Source organism: Ranitomeya variabilis, chromosome 3, assembly GCF_051348905.1.
Source record: "Ranitomeya variabilis isolate aRanVar5 chromosome 3, aRanVar5.hap1, whole genome shotgun sequence".
Classification (NCBI taxonomy): Eukaryota; Metazoa; Chordata; class Amphibia; order Anura; family Dendrobatidae; genus Ranitomeya; species Ranitomeya variabilis.
In genome coordinates this window covers 314468948-314487478 of record NC_135234.1, presented here as the reverse complement: position 1 = coordinate 314487478, position 18531 = coordinate 314468948, and the positions used below count along the sequence as shown (strand labels likewise).

At 44.3% G+C, this 18531-nt stretch overlaps 1 protein-coding gene across 3 annotated transcripts in view; it reads right to left on the bottom strand.

Annotated features, from left to right (window-relative positions):
* The window catches only part of FGR (FGR proto-oncogene, Src family tyrosine kinase), an 833064-nt gene that overhangs the window by 384627 nt on the left and 429906 nt on the right, over positions 1-18531 (bottom strand). For all 3 annotated transcript variants that reach the window (XM_077295665.1, XM_077295664.1, XM_077295666.1), the window contains exons 4-5: positions 10460-10558; positions 9094-9197 (exon numbers count right to left, since the gene is read on the bottom strand). In XM_077295665.1, coding sequence (XP_077151780.1) covers positions 9094-9197; positions 10460-10558 — 203 coding nt within the window. The remainder of the gene's footprint in view (positions 1-9093; positions 9198-10459; positions 10559-18531) is intronic.

The following is an 18531-nucleotide window of genomic DNA, read 5'->3' as shown; positions in this document are numbered from 1 at the left end:
GTCAGACGCCCCCCCTCGTAACCCTGTACGGTAAGGGTATGTTCACACGATCCTGATTTCAATCCTTTTTTTTCAGGACAAAAACCGCAGCTCTTGGCAGAAAACGCAGGTGCGTTTTTGGTGCGTTTTTGATGCGGTTTTTAGTGCGTTTTTTTATGCAGTTTTCTCTGCAGATTGTCTGTGTTTGACACAAATAAAGCTTTAACTGCAGTGGGGGAAAAAAAAAAAAAGAAATGATGTCATTTCCTTGTCCAACCCTTTTCTTCTTCCATCCTCCATTTTGGGACTAAACTGTTGTGAATTTACTTTTTGCTCCCTCTAGTGGTTACTAGTTTTTTGACTCTGGTTTTTCTGTCATTCCTTTTATCCGCACCTGGGTCGTTAGTTAAGGGTGTTGCTATTTAAGCTCCCTGGACCTTCAGTTCAATGCCTGGCAACGTAGTTATCAGAGCTAGTCTGCTGTGCTCTTGTCTACTGATCCTGGTTCCAGTTATATCAGCTAAGTCCGCTTTTTGCTTTTTGCTATTTTGTTTTGGTTTTGTATTTTTGTCCAGCTTGTTCCAAATATATATCCTGACCTTTGCTGGAAGCTCTAGGGGGCCGGTGTTCTCCCCCCGGACCGTTAGACGGTTCGGGGGTTCTTGAATTTCCAGTGTGGATTTTGATAGGGTTTTTGTTGACCATATAAGTTACCTTTCTTTATTCTGCTATCAGTAAGCGGGCCTCTCTGTGCTAAACCTGGTTCATTTCTGTGTTTGTCATTTCCTCTTACCTCACCGTTATTATTTGTGGGGGCTTCTATCCAGCTTTGGGGTCCCCTTCTCTGGAGGCAAGAAAGGTCTTTTGTTTTCCTCTACTAGGGGTAGCTAGATTCTCCGGCTGGAGCGTGTCATCTAGAATCAACGTAGGAATGATCCCCGGCTACTTCTAGTGTTGGCGTTAGGAGTAGATATATGGTCAACCCAGCTACCACTGCCCTATGAGCTGGATTTTTGTATTCTGCAGACTTCCACGTTCCTCTGAGACCCTCGCCATTGGGGTCATAACAGTTTGCCAGGCCCGTATTAAATGTTTAATGCATTGCAGAAGAGGGATTATAAGAAAGAAGATTCTGAGTTTTTTTTTTTTTTTTTTTTTTCCTTCTTCCCCTTTACCTCAGAGTGGCTATGCTTGCTGCAGACATGAATGTCCAGACCTTGATTACAAGTGTGGACCAGCTGGCTACTCGTGTGCAGGGCATACAAGACTATGTTATCAGTAATCCTAGGTCAGAACCTAAAATACCGATTCCTGAACTGTTTTCCGGAGACAGGTTTAAGTTTAGGAATTTTGTGAATAATTGTAAATTGTTTTTGTCCCTGAGACCCTGTTCATCTGGAGACTCTGCTCAGCAAGTAAAAATTGTTATTTCGTTCTTACGGGGCGACCCTCAGGATTGGGCTTTTTCGCTGGCGCCAGGAGATCCGGCATTGGCTGATATTAATGCGTTTTTTCTGGCGCTCGGTTTACTTTATGAGGAACCCAATCTTGAGATTCAGGCAGAAAAGGCCTTGCTGGCTATGTCTCAGGGGCAGGACGAGGCTGAAGTGTACTGCCAAAAATTTCGGAAATGGTCCGTGCTGACACATTGGAACGAGTGTGCACTGGCCGCTAATTTTAGAAATGGCCTTTCTGAAGCCATTAAGAATGTTATGGTGGGTTTTCCCATTCCCACAGGTCTGAATGATACTATGGCACTGGCTATTCAAATTGACCGGCGGTTGCGGGAGCGCAAAACCGCAAATTCCCTCATGGTGTTGTCTGAACAGACACCTAATTCGGTGCAATGTGATAGAAAAATCGCAAATTCCCTCATGGTGTTGTCTGAACAGACACCTGATTTAATGCAATGTGATAGAATCCTGACTAGAAATGAGCGGAAAATTCATAGACGCCGGAATGGCTTGTGCTACTACTGTGGTGATTCTACACATATTATCTCAGCATGCTCTAAACGTATAGCTAAGGTTGTTAGTCCTGTCACCGTTGGTAATTTGCAACCTAAATTTATTCTGTCTGTAACTTTGATTTGCTCACTGTCGTCTTTTCCTGTCATGGCGTTTGTAGATTCAGGTGCTGCCCTGAGTCTTATGGATCTGTCATTTGCTAAGCACTGTGGTTTTACTCTTGAACCATTAGAAAATCCTATTCCTCTTAGGGGTATTGATGCTACGCCATTGGCAGCAAATAAACCGCAGTATTGGACACAGGTTACCATGTGCATGACTCCTGAACACCGCGAGGTGATACGTTTCCTGGTTTTACATAAAATGCATGATTTGGTTGTTTTAGGGCTGCCATGGTTACAGACCCATAATCCAGTCCTGGACTGGAAGGCTATGTCAGTCTCAAGTTGGGGCTGTCGTGGTATTCATGGGGATTCCCTGCCTGTGTCTATTGCTTCTTCTACGCCTTCGGAAGTTCCGGAGTATTTGTCTGATTATCAGGATGTCTTCAGTGAGTCTGAGTCCAGTGCACTGCCTCCTCATAGGGACTGTGACTGTGCTATAGATTTGATCCCAGGCAGTAAATTTCCTAAGGGAAGACTGTTTAATCTGTCGGTACCTGAACATACCGCTATGCGTTCATATATCAAGGAGTCTCTAGAGAAAGGACATATTCGTCCGTCTTCTTCCCCTCTTGGTGCGGGATTCTTTTTTGTGGCAAAAAAGGACGGATCTTTGAGACCTTGTATTGATTATCGGCTTTTAAATAAGATCACTGTCAAATTTCAGTATCCTTTACCGCTGTTGTCTGACTTGTTTGCCCGGATTAAAGGTGCCAAGTGGTTCACCAAGATAGATCTTCGTGGTGCGTACAACCTTGTGCGCATTAAGCAAGGTGATGAATGGAAAACCGCATTCAATACGCCCGAAGGTCATTTTGAGTACTTGGTGATGCCTTTTGGGCTCTCCAATGCGCCTTCAGTTTTTCAGTCCTTTATGCATGACATTTTCCGGAAGTATCTGGATAAATTTTTGATTGTTTATCTGGATGATATTTTGGTTTTTTCTGATAATTGGGATTCGCATGTGGAGCAGGTCAGGTTGGTCTTTAAAATTTTGCGTGAAAATTCTTTGTTTGTCAAGGGCTCAAAGTGTCTCTTTGGTGTACAGAAGGTTCCCTTTTTGGGGTTCATTTTTTCCCCTTCTGCTGTGGAGATGGACCCAGTCAAGGTCCGAGCTATTCTTGATTGGACTCAGCCCTCGTCAGTTAAGAGTCTACAGAAGTTCTTGGGTTTCGCTAACTTCTACCGTCGTTTTATCGCTAATTTTTCTAGCATTGTGAAACCTTTGACGGATATGACCAAGAAGGGCTCCGATGTAGCTAACTGGGCTCCTGCTGCCGTGGAGGCTTTCCAGGAGTTGAAACGCCGGTTTACTTCGGCGCCTGTTTTGTGCCAGCCCGATGTCTCACTTCCCTTTCAGGTTGAGGTGGATGCTTCAGAGATTGGAGCAGGGGCCGTTTTGTCGCAGAGAGGCCCTGGTTGCTCTGTTATGAAACCTTGTGCCTTTTTCTCTAGGAAGTTTTCGCCTGCCGAGCGAAATTATGATGTGGGCAATCGGGAGTTGTTGGCCATGAAATGGGCATTTGAGGAGTGGCGTCATTGGCTCGAGGGTGCTAAGCATCGTGTGGTGGTCTTGACTGATCACAAAAATCTGATGTATCTCGAGTCTGCTAAACGCCTTAATCCGAGACAGGCCCGCTGGTCATTGTTTTTCTCCCGCTTTGATTTTGTTGTCTCGTATTTACCAGGTTCAAAGAATGTGAAGGCCGATGCTCTTTCTAGGAGCTTTGTGCCTGATGCTCCTGGAGTCGCTGATCCTGTTGGTATTCTTAAAGATGGAGTTATCTTGTCAGCTATTTCTCCGGATCTGCGACGTGTGTTGCAGAGATTTCAGGCTGATAGGCCTGAGTCTTGTCCACCTGACAGACTGTTTGTCCCGGATAAGTGGACCAGCAGAGTCATTTCCGAGGTTCATTCCTCGGTGTTGGCAGGTCACCCGGGAATTTTTGGCACCAGAGATCTGGTGGCCAGGTCCTTTTGGTGGCCTTCCTTGTCAAGGGATGTGAGGTCATTTGTGCAGTCCTGTGGGACTTGTGCTCGAGCTAAGCCTTGCTGTTCTCGTGCCAGCGGTTTGCTCTTGCCCTTGCCTGTCCCGAAGAGACCTTGGACACATATCTCCATGGATTTCATTTCTGATCTTCCGCTATCCCAGGGCATGTCCGTTATCTGGGTGATATGTGATCGCTTCTCAAAGATGGTCCATTTGGTTCCTTTGCCTAAGCTGCCTTCCTCTTCCGATCTGGTTCCTGTGTTTTTCCAGAACGTGGTTCGTTTGCACGGCATCCCTGAGAATATTGTGTCAGACAGAGGATCCCAGTTCGTTTCCAGATTCTGGCGATCCTTTTGTAGTAGGATGGGCATTGATTTGTCGTTTTCGTCTGCTTTCCATCCTCAGACTAATGGACAGACGGAGCGAACCAATCAGACTTTGGAGGCTTATTTGAGGTGTTTTGTCTCTGCTGATCAGGACGATTGGGTGACATTCTTGCCGTTGGCTGAGTTTGCCCTTAATAACCGGGCTAGTTCCGCCACCTTGGTTTCGCCTTTTTTCTGCAACTCTGGTTTCCATCCTCGCTTTTCTTCGGGTCATGTGGAGCCTTCTGACTGTCCTGGGGTGGATTCTGTGGTGGATAGGTTGCAGCGGATCTGGAATCATGTGGTGGACAACTTGAAGTTGTCACAGGAGAGGGCTCAGCGCTTTGCCAACCGCCGCCGCGGTGTGGGTCCCCGACTACGCGTTGGGGATTTGGTATGGCTTTCTTCCCGCTTTGTTCCTATGAAGGTCTCCTCTCCCAAATTTAAACCTCGTTTTATTGGGCCTTACAAGATATTGGAAATCCTTAATCCTGTATCTTTTCGTCTGGATCTTCCTGTGTCGTTTGCTATTCACAATGTATTTCATAGGTCCTTGTTGCGGCGGTACATTGTGCCTATAGTTCCTTCTGCTGAGCCTCCTGCTCCGGTGTTGGTTGAGGGCGGGTTGGAGTACGTGGTGGAGAAGATCTTGGATTCTCGCCTCTCCAGGCGGAGGCTTCAGTACCTGGTCAAGTGGAAGGGCTATGGTCAGGAGGATAATTCCTGGGTGGTCGCCTCTGATGTTCATGCGGCCGATTTAGTTCGTGCCTTTCATGCCGCTCATCCTGATCGCCCTGGTGGTCGTGGTGAGGGTTCGGTGACCCCTCACTAAGGGGGGGGTACTGTTGTGAATTTACTTTTTGCTCCCTCTAGTGGTTACTAGTTTTTTGACTCTGGTTTTTCTGTCATTCCTTTTATCCGCACCTGGGTCGTTAGTTAAGGGTGTTGCTATTTAAGCTCCCTGGACCTTCAGTTCAATGCCTGGCAACGTAGTTATCAGAGCTAGTCTGCTGTGCTCTTGTCTACTGATCCTGGTTCCAGTTATATCAGCTAAGTCCGCTTTTTGCTTTTTGCTATTTTGTTTTGGTTTTGTATTTTTGTCCAGCTTGTTCCAAATATATATCCTGACCTTTGCTGGAAGCTCTAGGGGGCCGGTGTTCTCCCCCCGGACCGTTAGACGGTTCGGGGGTTCTTGAATTTCCAGTGTGGATTTTGATAGGGTTTTTGTTGACCATATAAGTTACCTTTCTTTATTCTGCTATCAGTAAGCGGGCCTCTCTGTGCTAAACCTGGTTCATTTCTGTGTTTGTCATTTCCTCTTACCTCACCGTTATTATTTGTGGGGGCTTCTATCCAGCTTTGGGGTCCCCTTCTCTGGAGGCAAGAAAGGTCTTTTGTTTTCCTCTACTAGGGGTAGCTAGATTCTCCGGCTGGAGCGTGTCATCTAGAATCAACGTAGGAATGATCCCCGGCTACTTCTAGTGTTGGCGTTAGGAGTAGATATATGGTCAACCCAGCTACCACTGCCCTATGAGCTGGATTTTTGTATTCTGCAGACTTCCACGTTCCTCTGAGACCCTCGCCATTGGGGACATAACATAAACACCAAAATGAGTGGACGTGTTTTGAATGACAGCGCTCCGCAGAGTGCTGAGCGTAGGCCAGATCACAGCCCGCGGATCCAGCTCTATCCAGCTATTTAAGTCTACGTTCACATTTGCGGTCTGCGCCGCAGCGTCGGGCGCCGCATGCGTCATGCGCCCCTATATTTAACATGGGGGCGCATGGACATGCGTCGCACTTGCGTTTTGCGCCGCATGCGTCACTGCAGCGCACGCATCCGGCCGCAGAGGACGCAGCAAGTTGCATTTTTGCTGCGTCCAAAATCAATCAAAAAAAGGACGCATGCGGCGCACAACGCAAATGTGAACATAGCCTAAGTGCCATGTATTTAAGTGCCACGTATTTAAGTGCCACGTATTTCTTTGCCACGTATCATGTATTTCAGTGCCACGTATTTCAGTGCCACATATTTCAGTGCCACGTATTTCAGTGCCACGTGCCACGTATTTCAGTGCCACGTGCCACGTATTTAAGTGCCACGTATCACGTATTTCAGTGCCACGTATTTCAGTGCCACGTATCAAAGTGCCACATATTTCAGTGCCACGTATTTCAGTGACACGTGCCACGTATTTCAGTGCCACGTATCACGTATTTCAGTGCCACGTATCATGTATAAGTGCCACGTGTCACGTATTTAATTGCCACATATTTAAGTGCCACGTATCAAGATTTTCCATGGAGAACAGACACATCCAGAGATATGTCTGCTCTCCACGGCTGCAGCAACACACTGACAGGAGCCATAGTTCCTGTCGGTGTGTCACTGCGCATGCGCGAGCGAGTTTACCGGCGGTCATTGACCCCGGCACTCTCGCTTAACGGCAGTGCTGCGTGGGAAAGTTCAACGCAGCTGTACTGCTGTTAACCGAGACGCCGGAGCCATTGAACTCCGGGACAGTACGCGATACACTGCCAGGAGCTTCGCTCCTGGCAGTGTATCGCCGGAGAGCAGGGGATCGGCGTGGGACACTCGTTTTATGGATTCTGCGGACAGGGAGTATGAATTTGGTTTATTATTTTTGGATTTTTTCCTGGAGGATCGAGGGCTTCGCCTACAAGTGTGCTGTTGGTGAGTATATACTCTATGTTATGTGTTGTATGTACTGTACTGTGTGTCATGTATGTGTATTGTGTGTTTTGTGTAACTTTACAATTGTGCTAAGTCGCCGGACACAGGGACAACTCTCCCATCCTAATACCGGATGGGAGTAGTAGTCCCATACGGCGACTTAGCACAATGGTGGCACTAGCGTCGCATGGGGACACGCACACACACACAGACACACGCACACACACACACAGGCACACACACACGCACACACATACACACACACATACCAAATCGATCAGCAGCCCCACGTTTATGCTCATTCTGTTGGACTCCATGCTGCTTCACTGGGGGGCGGGGGCTTCCCTCTTCCTGTCCGACGTCACGTCCGGTCCTGGGTGTCAACCCCTCCGTACAAAGACGCCGCCACCCAGGACAAAGGCGCTGTGTGTGGACGGTATTATGGGGCCCTAGGGGGATACGCAGACACGCCGCTGCGTAAAGAATTGACATGTCAATTCTTTTTACGCCGGCGTGTTTGCAGACAAAAGCGCCGCGTTTTTTTGCGGTGTGTCTGAACGGCAAAGTGAATTTCTCATTCACTTTGCCGGCAGACGAAAATGACATTGCGCATTTTTGAAAAGCGCCCGCAAAATAGCGCTCAAAAATGCGCTATGTCTGAAAGTAGCCTAAATTTTATGCCTGAGAAAGATTCCTGCGTTTAGGATCGACAAACAGCACACTCAGATTGCAGAACCATTGCAGTTGATCTTGGTTGAACCTATATGTATCTGTTCTCTTCCCCATCCTCCCGATATGAGACTGGGATTCCTTCTGCAGGAATGTTGAGTTGACGTGGAGATCTATACTTGCGACAAACTATAATGATTGTATGCACAGTGCAACTCCAATACATAAGAGGACATCCTCTATAATTATTTTGTTCTTATCATTTGCAATATTACACTAAGGAGCACCCTTCCCTGTATTTTCAATCTTCCTAAAACAAGGATCATGTGACCTAACTAAAATAAAATTTCTAATATCTTTGTTCATTGGTGTCATACAGGACCATCTATGGCCTACATAGGATATAAAACCTATAACATGATGCACAACGCATGTCAAAGAAACAACATAAATTTTATTAATTAAATCATGAAATAGCAAAGATTAAAAAAAATTGAAAAAAGTGAAAAAACTCAACCAGATAAAGGATAAAATGCACAGGAGGTGGGTTTACAAAAAAATAACAAAAAGTGATCTATACACATATGTATGCATGAAATAATAATACGATGGATGATTAAGTCAGGTAAGTACAATAGTAATGGTAAAATCCAAGAATTATATTTATCTAATGATTAAACTTGAGATGGTAAACCAAGATCAGTCCAGACCCAATGATTATGAACATGAATTTACAGACAAGACTGGAAAGAAAATGAATAAGGGAGTTTAATGTCCAAATAACAATAAATATTGTAACTTCAGTAAAAAAGGTCCGAATTGTACAACATCATTGAGGTAACTGTCCAAATTCATAAAAAATAAGGTAAAGTGCCAAATGCTTACAAACTTATAAACAAGATCAAATATTTGATGAAAAATCATGTGTAGTACACCGTGATAGGGTTTCACTGGCAAAATTCAAATTTTGCACTTTCTGCGCATTTTATCCTCTACCTTACTGAGGGTTTTTTTCACTTTTTTCAAATTTTTGAAATTATTGCTATTTTGTGATTTAATTAATAGAATTTATATTGTTTCTTTGACATGCATTGTGCATCATGTTATAGGTTTTAATTCCAATAGGATACACAATGGAATTGGTTATCTATGTATTTCTCTTTTATACTACATAGGATATAGATGACATATTCAAGTGTGTTTATTTATTCCCGGCCTTCCTAAACCATGATCCGCTACCACCCATATTTTTAGGATTGTCGCTCACCCTTTGTAGTTTCACTTTCTCTGATCAGGAAACTTCCTTGAGTATTGCCTTCACTCAACAATTGCCTCTCTGCATCCTTTCTTCCAAGTTTACCAAAGAACCACCTATGGGAATGGAGATATTTAAAATAATTAAATATATTACACTCCCTGTAGACACAGAATGACTGACAGAAAGCAAAAAAATAGCCTTTATACAAATTGAGAATGCACCAAATGATGGTGTTTCCATGTAAGTTCCACAGTAAGATCAGAACACACATCAGAGGAAGAGAGAGGAGTGAGAGCAGACAGTGGGGCCATGCTGCCACGTGTGAGCTGCAGCTCCAGGAAAGAAAGATAACCTGAAGGGTTGAATTGTAGTGAGCATCTGAGGGTAGAAGCACAGGAGCAGAAAAGGGCTTGGAGGGAAACTGTGACTGAGCACCTTCTGAGCCGAAGCGCAGGAACATGGCAACAGGAGCCCGAGACTGTGTTGTACTCCAGGTCGCACAGCAGAACCGGAGGGCATAGGACTTTATGTAATTTGCCCGCACCCATACCTGAAGGTGCAGCAGTACACTGAGAGCCCGGGTCGTGACAGAGACCCTATAAAAAGGCTCACACTGCCCACCATACAGGTAACTGTCCCAGGACAGGAGAGAGAGGACTTTGTGCAGAAGGGACAGGCAGGAAGGACCTCGCATACGAGTGCGAGTTGGAAGGCTTACGGACCTGCCCTGGGAGAGGGATCTACCTTTGCCTCCAGGTCGGCTGGACCATATCACCACCTGTTGCTGGTACCCTGGACTGCGGCTGCTTACAACCAGTAAACCAGGTAAAGACACTACAACTTTGTGTCCTCCATTTATTTGCTGGCATACACCTTCCCTGCCCAGCACATTGGGAGCCCTGGGGACCCTGCTTCACCTGTGGGAAGCGTCACCATCTTTGCTGCAGTAACATCACCCCAGGGGACCCCTTTAAGCAGCGTCGGTCCCCTCTGTCCGAGAACCACAGGTGGCATCATGAACACATACTATATCACAACTCCTCTAAAAGACCTTTTCCCATTTTACTTGAGTGCCCAGGGCCACGTTCCGGGTCGCTGCCACCGTGACCACCCCTTTAATTGCGCCTGGACCCGGTACCGTGTACCCCACGGCCCTGGCTTGCCATCCATTGACTAAGCTGATGGAAAAATAAAAAAGTTACGGCTATTGGAAGAAAGGGGTGTAAAAATGTAAACAGAAAAATGCAAAATGGCAGCAGAGGTAAGGGGTTAATGAAATAGGCAAAATAATCATTGCCCTGTAGAAACCTCACAAGACAGGCAGGGTTCTATTTTTCACAGCCTATAGTGTACTATACACTACTACTATACTCACTCTTTTGCTTGAATTGAATCTATGGGAGCCACATAGTTACTGGGGATGTATCCTGCTTCTCCAGAACGCAGTGATCGTGCTTCCCACCAGTCACCCTCACTTTGAAGATACAAAAGATATACAGTAAGTAAACAGCTATAGTTTACTAACATAAGTAACTTAAATACACTATATACACAAATATATATATATATTAATCACCTTCATGGTGATGCAATAGCCCTTGTGCATGTAATTTTTATGTAGTTATATACTTCTGTGCTAGTTATACAGCCATTTACCTTAACAAATATGGTGCCGCGATCCTCAGAGCCGCTTTGCGTATTTGCAGCTCTAAGCACCATGGGTAATTGATATAGACGTCTCAGACATGCGCAGTGAATTCATGAGGATGCCGAGGACTTGGCGTGCATGGAAAAATATACAAATGTGAGTGTGTTTTAATCTTGTTTCATAAAGATGGGACACCTGAATTTGCTTGATTGATTATTAAGTATATTTTAATCATAAATCACGCTGCACAATATGATTAAAGTCATAAATAATGAATCTGAAAAGATGGTTTAAATATGCACGAAAGCACAAAGAAACTAAATTTATTAATGAGAAATGTATGTGCACCCTATATAAATATGTACCACTAATGTGTTCACTGCTTGAGAAAGGATAACACAGGTCAACAAAAAAAAATTTTTTTCTGGTGTCCAAAATATTTTAATGAATTTGGGGTATTTTTGGGGTGCTGATTCTGAATATGTCATCAGTTTTGCCAGATTGGCTCAAGTTTTTGACATTTTTGGTATCTTATTTATAGCACTTGTTGGTAAATGCGACGCATCATCTCATTAATTTCTTTGGATTAGTACTTGAACTGAGCAGTTCTCAATATAGTTTTGTGTTAATTAGTGTTCTAAAAGTTTGTTCATAGCTTGATTTTTGCACTAACTTTATGTTGTTGTCATCAACAACATCATGATGACGACTGTTATTTCTGTGCAGTGCAAGTGCAAGGATTCAATAAGCATAAGAAACGAAAATGGGAGTAACATGGAATCTGCAAGAAGGCCTGTCCCTCATTGTGAAGATGTGCCTGTACCTGTGTTTACCATAAATAACAGTCATCATGATGATTTTTTGGCTCTCTCCACACCATTGGAACACCAAATTTGAAGCTTTTTCTTTGTCCTTTGCTCCATTTTCGTAATAATTCGATACATGCTTTGCACACTATGTGTGGTGCCCAAAACTTGTCTTGGTCCCCAAGCATAACCCCAAAATAGGCAAAATACACTTTTTTTACGAAGTCTGTTATGTTTCTTCTATGTTTTGGCAGTGTGTATTCACCACAAATGTAACAGAATGAGTCTGGATCGTTAAGACAACTTCTTCTTGATGAGTTCATGCTTTTCACTGGAAAACAGACAACAACATAAAGTTAGTGCAAAAATCAAGCTATGAACAAACTTTTAGAACACTAATTAACACAAAACTATATTGAGAACTGCTCAGTTCAAGTACTAATCCAAAGAAATTAATGAGATGATGCGTCGCATTTACCAACAAGTGCTATAAATAAGATACCAAAAATCTCAAAAACGTGAGCCAATCTGGCAAAACTGATGACATATTCAGAATCAGCACCCCAAAAATACCCTAAATTCGATGAAATATCTTTGGCACCAAAAATGCTGTTGACCAGTGTAATATATCAGAAATGTCACCACGCCATTGGGCAATAAAGTCCACTTTTTTCCTTTTTTTTCATGATGCATCCCTTTTTTTATTATATACAGTGGGGCAAAAAAGTATTTAGTCATTCAGCAATAGTGCAAGTTCCACCACTTAAAAAGATGAGAGGCGTCTGTAATTTACATCATAGGTAGACCTCAACTATGAGAGACAAACTGAGAAAAAAAAATCCAGAAAATCACATTGTCTGTTTTTTTATCATTTTATTTGCATATTATGGTGGAAAATAAGTATTTGGTCAGAAACAAAATTTCATCTCAATACTTTGTAATATATCCTTTGTTGGCAATGACAGAGGTCAAACGTTTTCTGTAAGTCTTCACAAGGTTGCCACACACTGTTGTTGGTATGTTGGCCCATTCCTCCATGCAGATCTCCTCTAGAGCAGTGATGTTTTTGGCTTTTCGCTTGGCAACACGGACTTTCAACTCCCTCCAAAGGTTTTCTATAGGGTTGAGATCTGGAGACTGGCTAGGCCACTCCAGGACCTTGAAATGCTTCTTACGAAGCCACTCCTTCGTTGCCCTGGCGGTGTGCTTTGGATCATTGTCATGTTGAAAGACCCAGCCACGTTTCATCTTCAATGCCCTTGCTGATGGAAGGAGGTTTGCACTCAAAATCTCACGATACATGGCCCCATTCATTCTTTCATGTACCCGGATCAGTCGTCCTGGCCCCTTTGCAGAGAAACAGCCCCAAAGCATGATGTTTCCACCACCATGCTTTACAGTAGGTATGGTGTTTGATGGATGCAACTCAGTATTCTTTTTCCTCCAAACACGACAAGTTGTGTTTCTACCAAACAGTTCCAGTTTGGTTTCATCAGACCATAGGACATTCTCCCAAAACTCCTCTGGATCATCCAAATGCTCTCTAGCAAACTTCAGACGGGCCCGGACATGTACTGGCTTAATCAGTGGGACACGTCTGGCACTGCAGGATCTGAGTCCATGGTGGCGTAGTGTGTTACTTATGGTAGGCCTTGTTACATTGGTCCCAGCTCTCTGCAGTTCATTCACTAGGTCCCCCCACGTGGTTCTGGGATTTTTGCTCACCGTTCTTGTGATCATTCTGACCCCACGGGGTGGGATTTTGCGTGGAGCCCCAGATCGAGGGAGATTATCAGTGGTCTTGAATGTCTTCCATTTTCTAATTATTGCTCCCACTGTTGATTTATTCACTCCAAGCTGGTTGGCTATTGCAGATTCAGTCTTCCCAGCCTGGTGCAGGGCTACAATTTTGTTTCTGGTGTCCTTTGACAGCTCTTTGGTCTTCACCATAGTTTGGAGTCAGACTGTTTGAGGGTGTGCACAGGTGTCTTTTTATACTGATAACAAGTTTAAACAGGTGCCATTACTACAGGTAATGAGTGGAGGAAAGAGGAGACTCTTAAAGAAGAAGTTACAGGTCTGTGAGAGCCAGAAATCTTGATTGTTTGTTTCTGACCAAATACTTATTTTCCACCATAATATGCAAATAAAATGAAAAAACAGACAATGTGATTTTCTTGATTTTTATTTCTCAGTTTGTCTCCCATAGTTGAGGTCTAACTATGATGTAAATTACAGACGCCTCTCATCTTTTTAAGTGGTGGAACTTGCACTATTGCTGACTGACTAAATACTTTTTTGCCCCACTGTATATACAGTATATATATATATACACTCACCGGCCACTTTATTAGGTACACCATGCTAGTAACGGGTTGGACCCCCTTTTGCCTTCAGAACTGCCTCAATTCTTCATGGCATAGATTCAACAAGGTGCTGGAAGCATTCCTCAGAGATTTTGGTCCATATTGACATGATGGCATCACACGGTTGCCGCAGATTTGTCGGCTGCACATCCCAAAGATGCTCCATACAAGGCAGGATGGATCCATGCTTTCATGTTGTTTACGCCAAATTCTGACCCTACCATCCGAATGTCGCAGCAGAAATCGAGACTCATCAGACCAAGCAACGTTTTTCCAATCTTCTACTGTCCAATTTCGATGAGCTTGTACAAATTGTAGCCTCAGTTTCCTGTTCTTAGCTGAAAGGAGTGGTACCCGGTGTGGTCTTCTGCTGCTGTAGCCCATCTGCCTCAAAGTTTGACGCACTGTGCGTTCAGAGATGCTCTTAGGCCTACCTTGGTTGTAACGGGTGGCGATTTGAGTCGCTGTTGCCTTTCTATCAGCTCGAACCAGTCTGCCCATTCTCCTCTGACCTCTGGCATCAACAAGGCATTTCTGCCCACAGAACTGCCGCTCACTGGATTTTTTTTCTTTTTCGGACCATTCTCTGTAAACCCTAGAGATGGTTGTGCGTGAAAATCCCAGTAGATCAGCAGTTTCTGAAATACTCAGACCAGCCCTTCTGGCACCAACAACCATGCCACGTTCAAAGGCACTCAAATCACCTTTCTTCCCCATACTGATGCTCGGTTTGAACTGCAGGAGATTGTCTTGACCATGTCTACATGCCTAAATGCACTGAGTTGCCGCCATGTGATTGGCTGATTAGAAATTAAGTGTTAACAAGAAGTTGGACAGGTGTACCTAATAAAGTGGCCGGTGAGTGTATATATATATATATATATATATATATATATATATATATATATATATATATATATATATATATATATATATATATAAATCTATCTATATTATCGTCTAAGGGGTACTTCCGCCTGTCTGTCTGTAACGGAAATCCTGTGTCGCTGATTAAGCAACAGGCTTAGTCCGGCCACGAATTGACCCCTGCCTACTCTCCTCCAGTCAGTGCCCCCTCCCAACTCCCCTCCAGTCAGTGCCACTGTGTCGCCCCATCCCGGACCAACTTTTTACTATTGATGCTGCTTATGCAGCATCAATAGTAAAAAGATATAATGTTAAAAATAAAAAAATAAAAAATTGTGCTATTCTCTCCTTCCGACATCCACCGATGCGCGCGTCGGGACAGTTTCGGTGGACGAGGGAGGGTGAGTATATAACTATTTTTTATTTTAATTATTTTTTTTAACAGGGATATGGTGCCCACACTGCTATACACTACGTGGGCTGTGTTCTATACTGCATAGGCTGTGTTGTATACTGCGTGGCCTGTGTTATATACTACGTGGGCTGTGTTATATACTACATGGGCTGTGCTATATACTACGTGGGCTGTTTTATATACTGCGTGGGCTGTGTTATATACTACGTGGGCTGTGTTATATACTACGTGGGCTGTGCTATATACTACGTGGGCTGTGCTATATATTATGTGGGCTGTGCTATATACTGCCTGGTTGCTATATACTACATGGGCAGTGTTATATACTGCGTGGCTGTGTTATATACTACGTGGGCTGTGTTATATATTGCATGGGCTGTGTTATATACTTCGTGGGCTGTGTTATATACTACGTGGCTGTGTTATATACTACATGCGCTGTGCTATATACTATGTGGGCTGTGCTACATATTACATGGGCTGTGCTATATACTGCCTGGCTGCTACATACTATGTGGGCAGTGTTATATACTGTGTGGCTGCGTTATATACTATGTGGGCTGTGTTATATACTGTGTGGGCTGTGTTATTTGCTACGTGGGCTGTGCTATATACTATGTGCTATATACTGCCTGGCTGCTATATACTACATGGGCAGTGTCATGTACTGCATGGCCTGTGTTATATACCACGTGGGCTGTGTTATATACTGCCTGGCTGCTATATACTACGTGTGCAGTGTTATAAACTGGGTGGCTGTGTTATATACTACGTGGGCTGTTTTATATACTGCGTGGGCTGTGTTATATACTACGTGGGCTGTGCTATATATTACGTGGGCTGTGCTATATACTGCCTGGCTGCTATATACTACATGGGCAGTGTTATATACTGCGTGGCCTGTGTTATATACTATGTGGCTGCTATATACTATGTGGCTGCTATATACTACGTGGCTGTGCTATATACGTCATGGCTGTTATATACTGCGTGGGCTGTGTTATATACTGCGTGGGCTGTGCAATATACTACGTGGCCTGTGCTATATACTACGTGGCCTGTGCTATATACTAAGTGGCTGTGTTATATACTGCGTGGGCTTTGTTATATACTGCACGGGCTGTGCAATATACTACGTGGCTATGCTATATACTACGTGGGCTGTGTTATATACTACATGGCTGTGCATGCTAGAATCCCCGATGCGTTAGAATCGGGACACCATCTAGTATATATATAATTGTCTAAGGGTCTGTTTGTCTGAAACCAAAATCCCTCGTCGCTGATTGGTAGCGCCTGGCCAGCCTCGACCAATCAGCATTCATAAATAAACTAAATACATATACTAGAACGAGAATAACATGAAGGACAGTCTGTGAGGGAGAGAATAACATGAAGGACAGTCTGTGAGGGAGAGAATAACATGGAGGACAGTGCGTTTGAGAGAATAACATGGAGGACAGTCTGTGAGGGAAAGAATAACATGGAGGACAGTGTGTGAGGGAGCGAAAAACATGGAGGACAGTGTGTGAGGGAGAGAATAACATGGACGACAGTTTGTGAGGGAGAGAATAACATGGAGGACAGTCTGTGAGGGAAAGAATAACATGGAGGACAGTGTGTGAGGGAGAGAATAACATGGAGGACAGTATGTGAGGGACAGAATAGAATGGAGGATAGTCTGTGAGGGAGAGAATAACATGGAAGACAGTCTGTGAGGGAGAGAATAACATGGAGGTCAGTCTGTGAGGGAGAGAATAACATGGGGATAGTGTGTGAGGGAGAAAATAACATGGAGGACAGTCTGTGAGGGAGAGAATAGCATGGAGGAAAGTCTGTGAGGGAGAGAATAACATGGAGAACAGTCTGTCAGGGAGAGAATAACACGAAGGACAGTCTGTGAGGGAGAGAATAACATGGAGGACAGTGTGTGAGGGAGAGAATAACATGGAGTACAGTCTGTGAGGGCGACAATAACATGAAGGACAGTCTGGCAGGGAGAGAAAAACATAAAGGACAGTCTATGAGGGAGAGAATAACATGAAGGACAGTCTGTGAGGGAAAAAATAACATGGAGGACAGTCTGTGAGGAAGAGAATAACATGGAGGACAGTCTGTGAGGGAGAGAATAACATGGAGGACAGTGTGTGAGGGAGAGAATAACATGGAGGACAGTCTGTGAGGGAGAGAATAACAAGGAGAACTGTCTGTGAGGGAGAGAATAACATGGAGGACAGTCTGTGAGGGAGAGAATAACATGGACGACAGTCCGTGAGGAAGAGAATAACATGGACGACAGTCCGTGACAAGAGAGAATAACATGGAGGACAGTCCGTGAGGGAAAGAATAACATGGAGGACAGTCTGTGAGGGAAAAAATAACATGGAGGACAGTGTGTGTTTGAGAGAATAACATGGAGGGCAGTCTGTCAGGGAGAGATTAACATGGAGGACAGTCTGTGAGGGAAAAAATAACATGGAGGACAGTGTGTGAGGGACAGAATAACATGGAGGACAGTGTGTGAGGGAGAAAATAACATGGAGGACAGTGTGTGAGGGGGACAATAACATGGAGGACAATGTGTGAGGGAGAGAATAACATGGAGGACAGTCTGTGATGGAGAGAATAACATGGAGGTCAGTCTGTGAGGGTGAGAATAACAAGGAGGACAGTCTGTGAGGGAGAGAATAACATGGAGGACAGTGCGTGAGGGAGAAAATAACATGGAAGACAGTCTGTGAGGGAGAGAATAGCATGGAGGATAGTCTGTGAGGGAGAGAATAACATGGAGAACAGTCTGTCAGGGAGAGAATAACATGAAGGACAGTCTGTGAGGGAGAGAATAACATGGAGGACAGTCTGAGGCAGAGAATAACATGAAGGACAGTTTGTGAGGGAAAAATAACATGGAGGACAGTCTGTGAGGGAGAGAATAACATGGAGGACAGTGTGTGAGGGAGAGAATAACATGCAGGACAGTGTATGAGGGAGAAAATAACATGGAGGACAGTCTGTGAGGGAGAGAATAGCATGGAGGACAGTCTGTGAGGGAGAGAATAGCATGGAGGACAGTGTGTGAGGGAGAGAATAACATGAAGGACAGTCTGTGAGGGAGAGAATAACATGGAGAACAGTCTGTGAGGGAGAGAATAACATGAAGGACAGTCTGTGAGGGAGAGAATAACATGGAGAAAAGTCTGTGAGGGAGAGAATAACATGGAGTACAGTGTGTGAGGGAGAGAATAACAAGAAGGACAGTCTGTGGGGGCGACAATAACATAAAGGACAGTCTGGCAGGGAGAGAAAAACATGGAGGACAGTCTGTGAGGGAGAGAATAACATGGA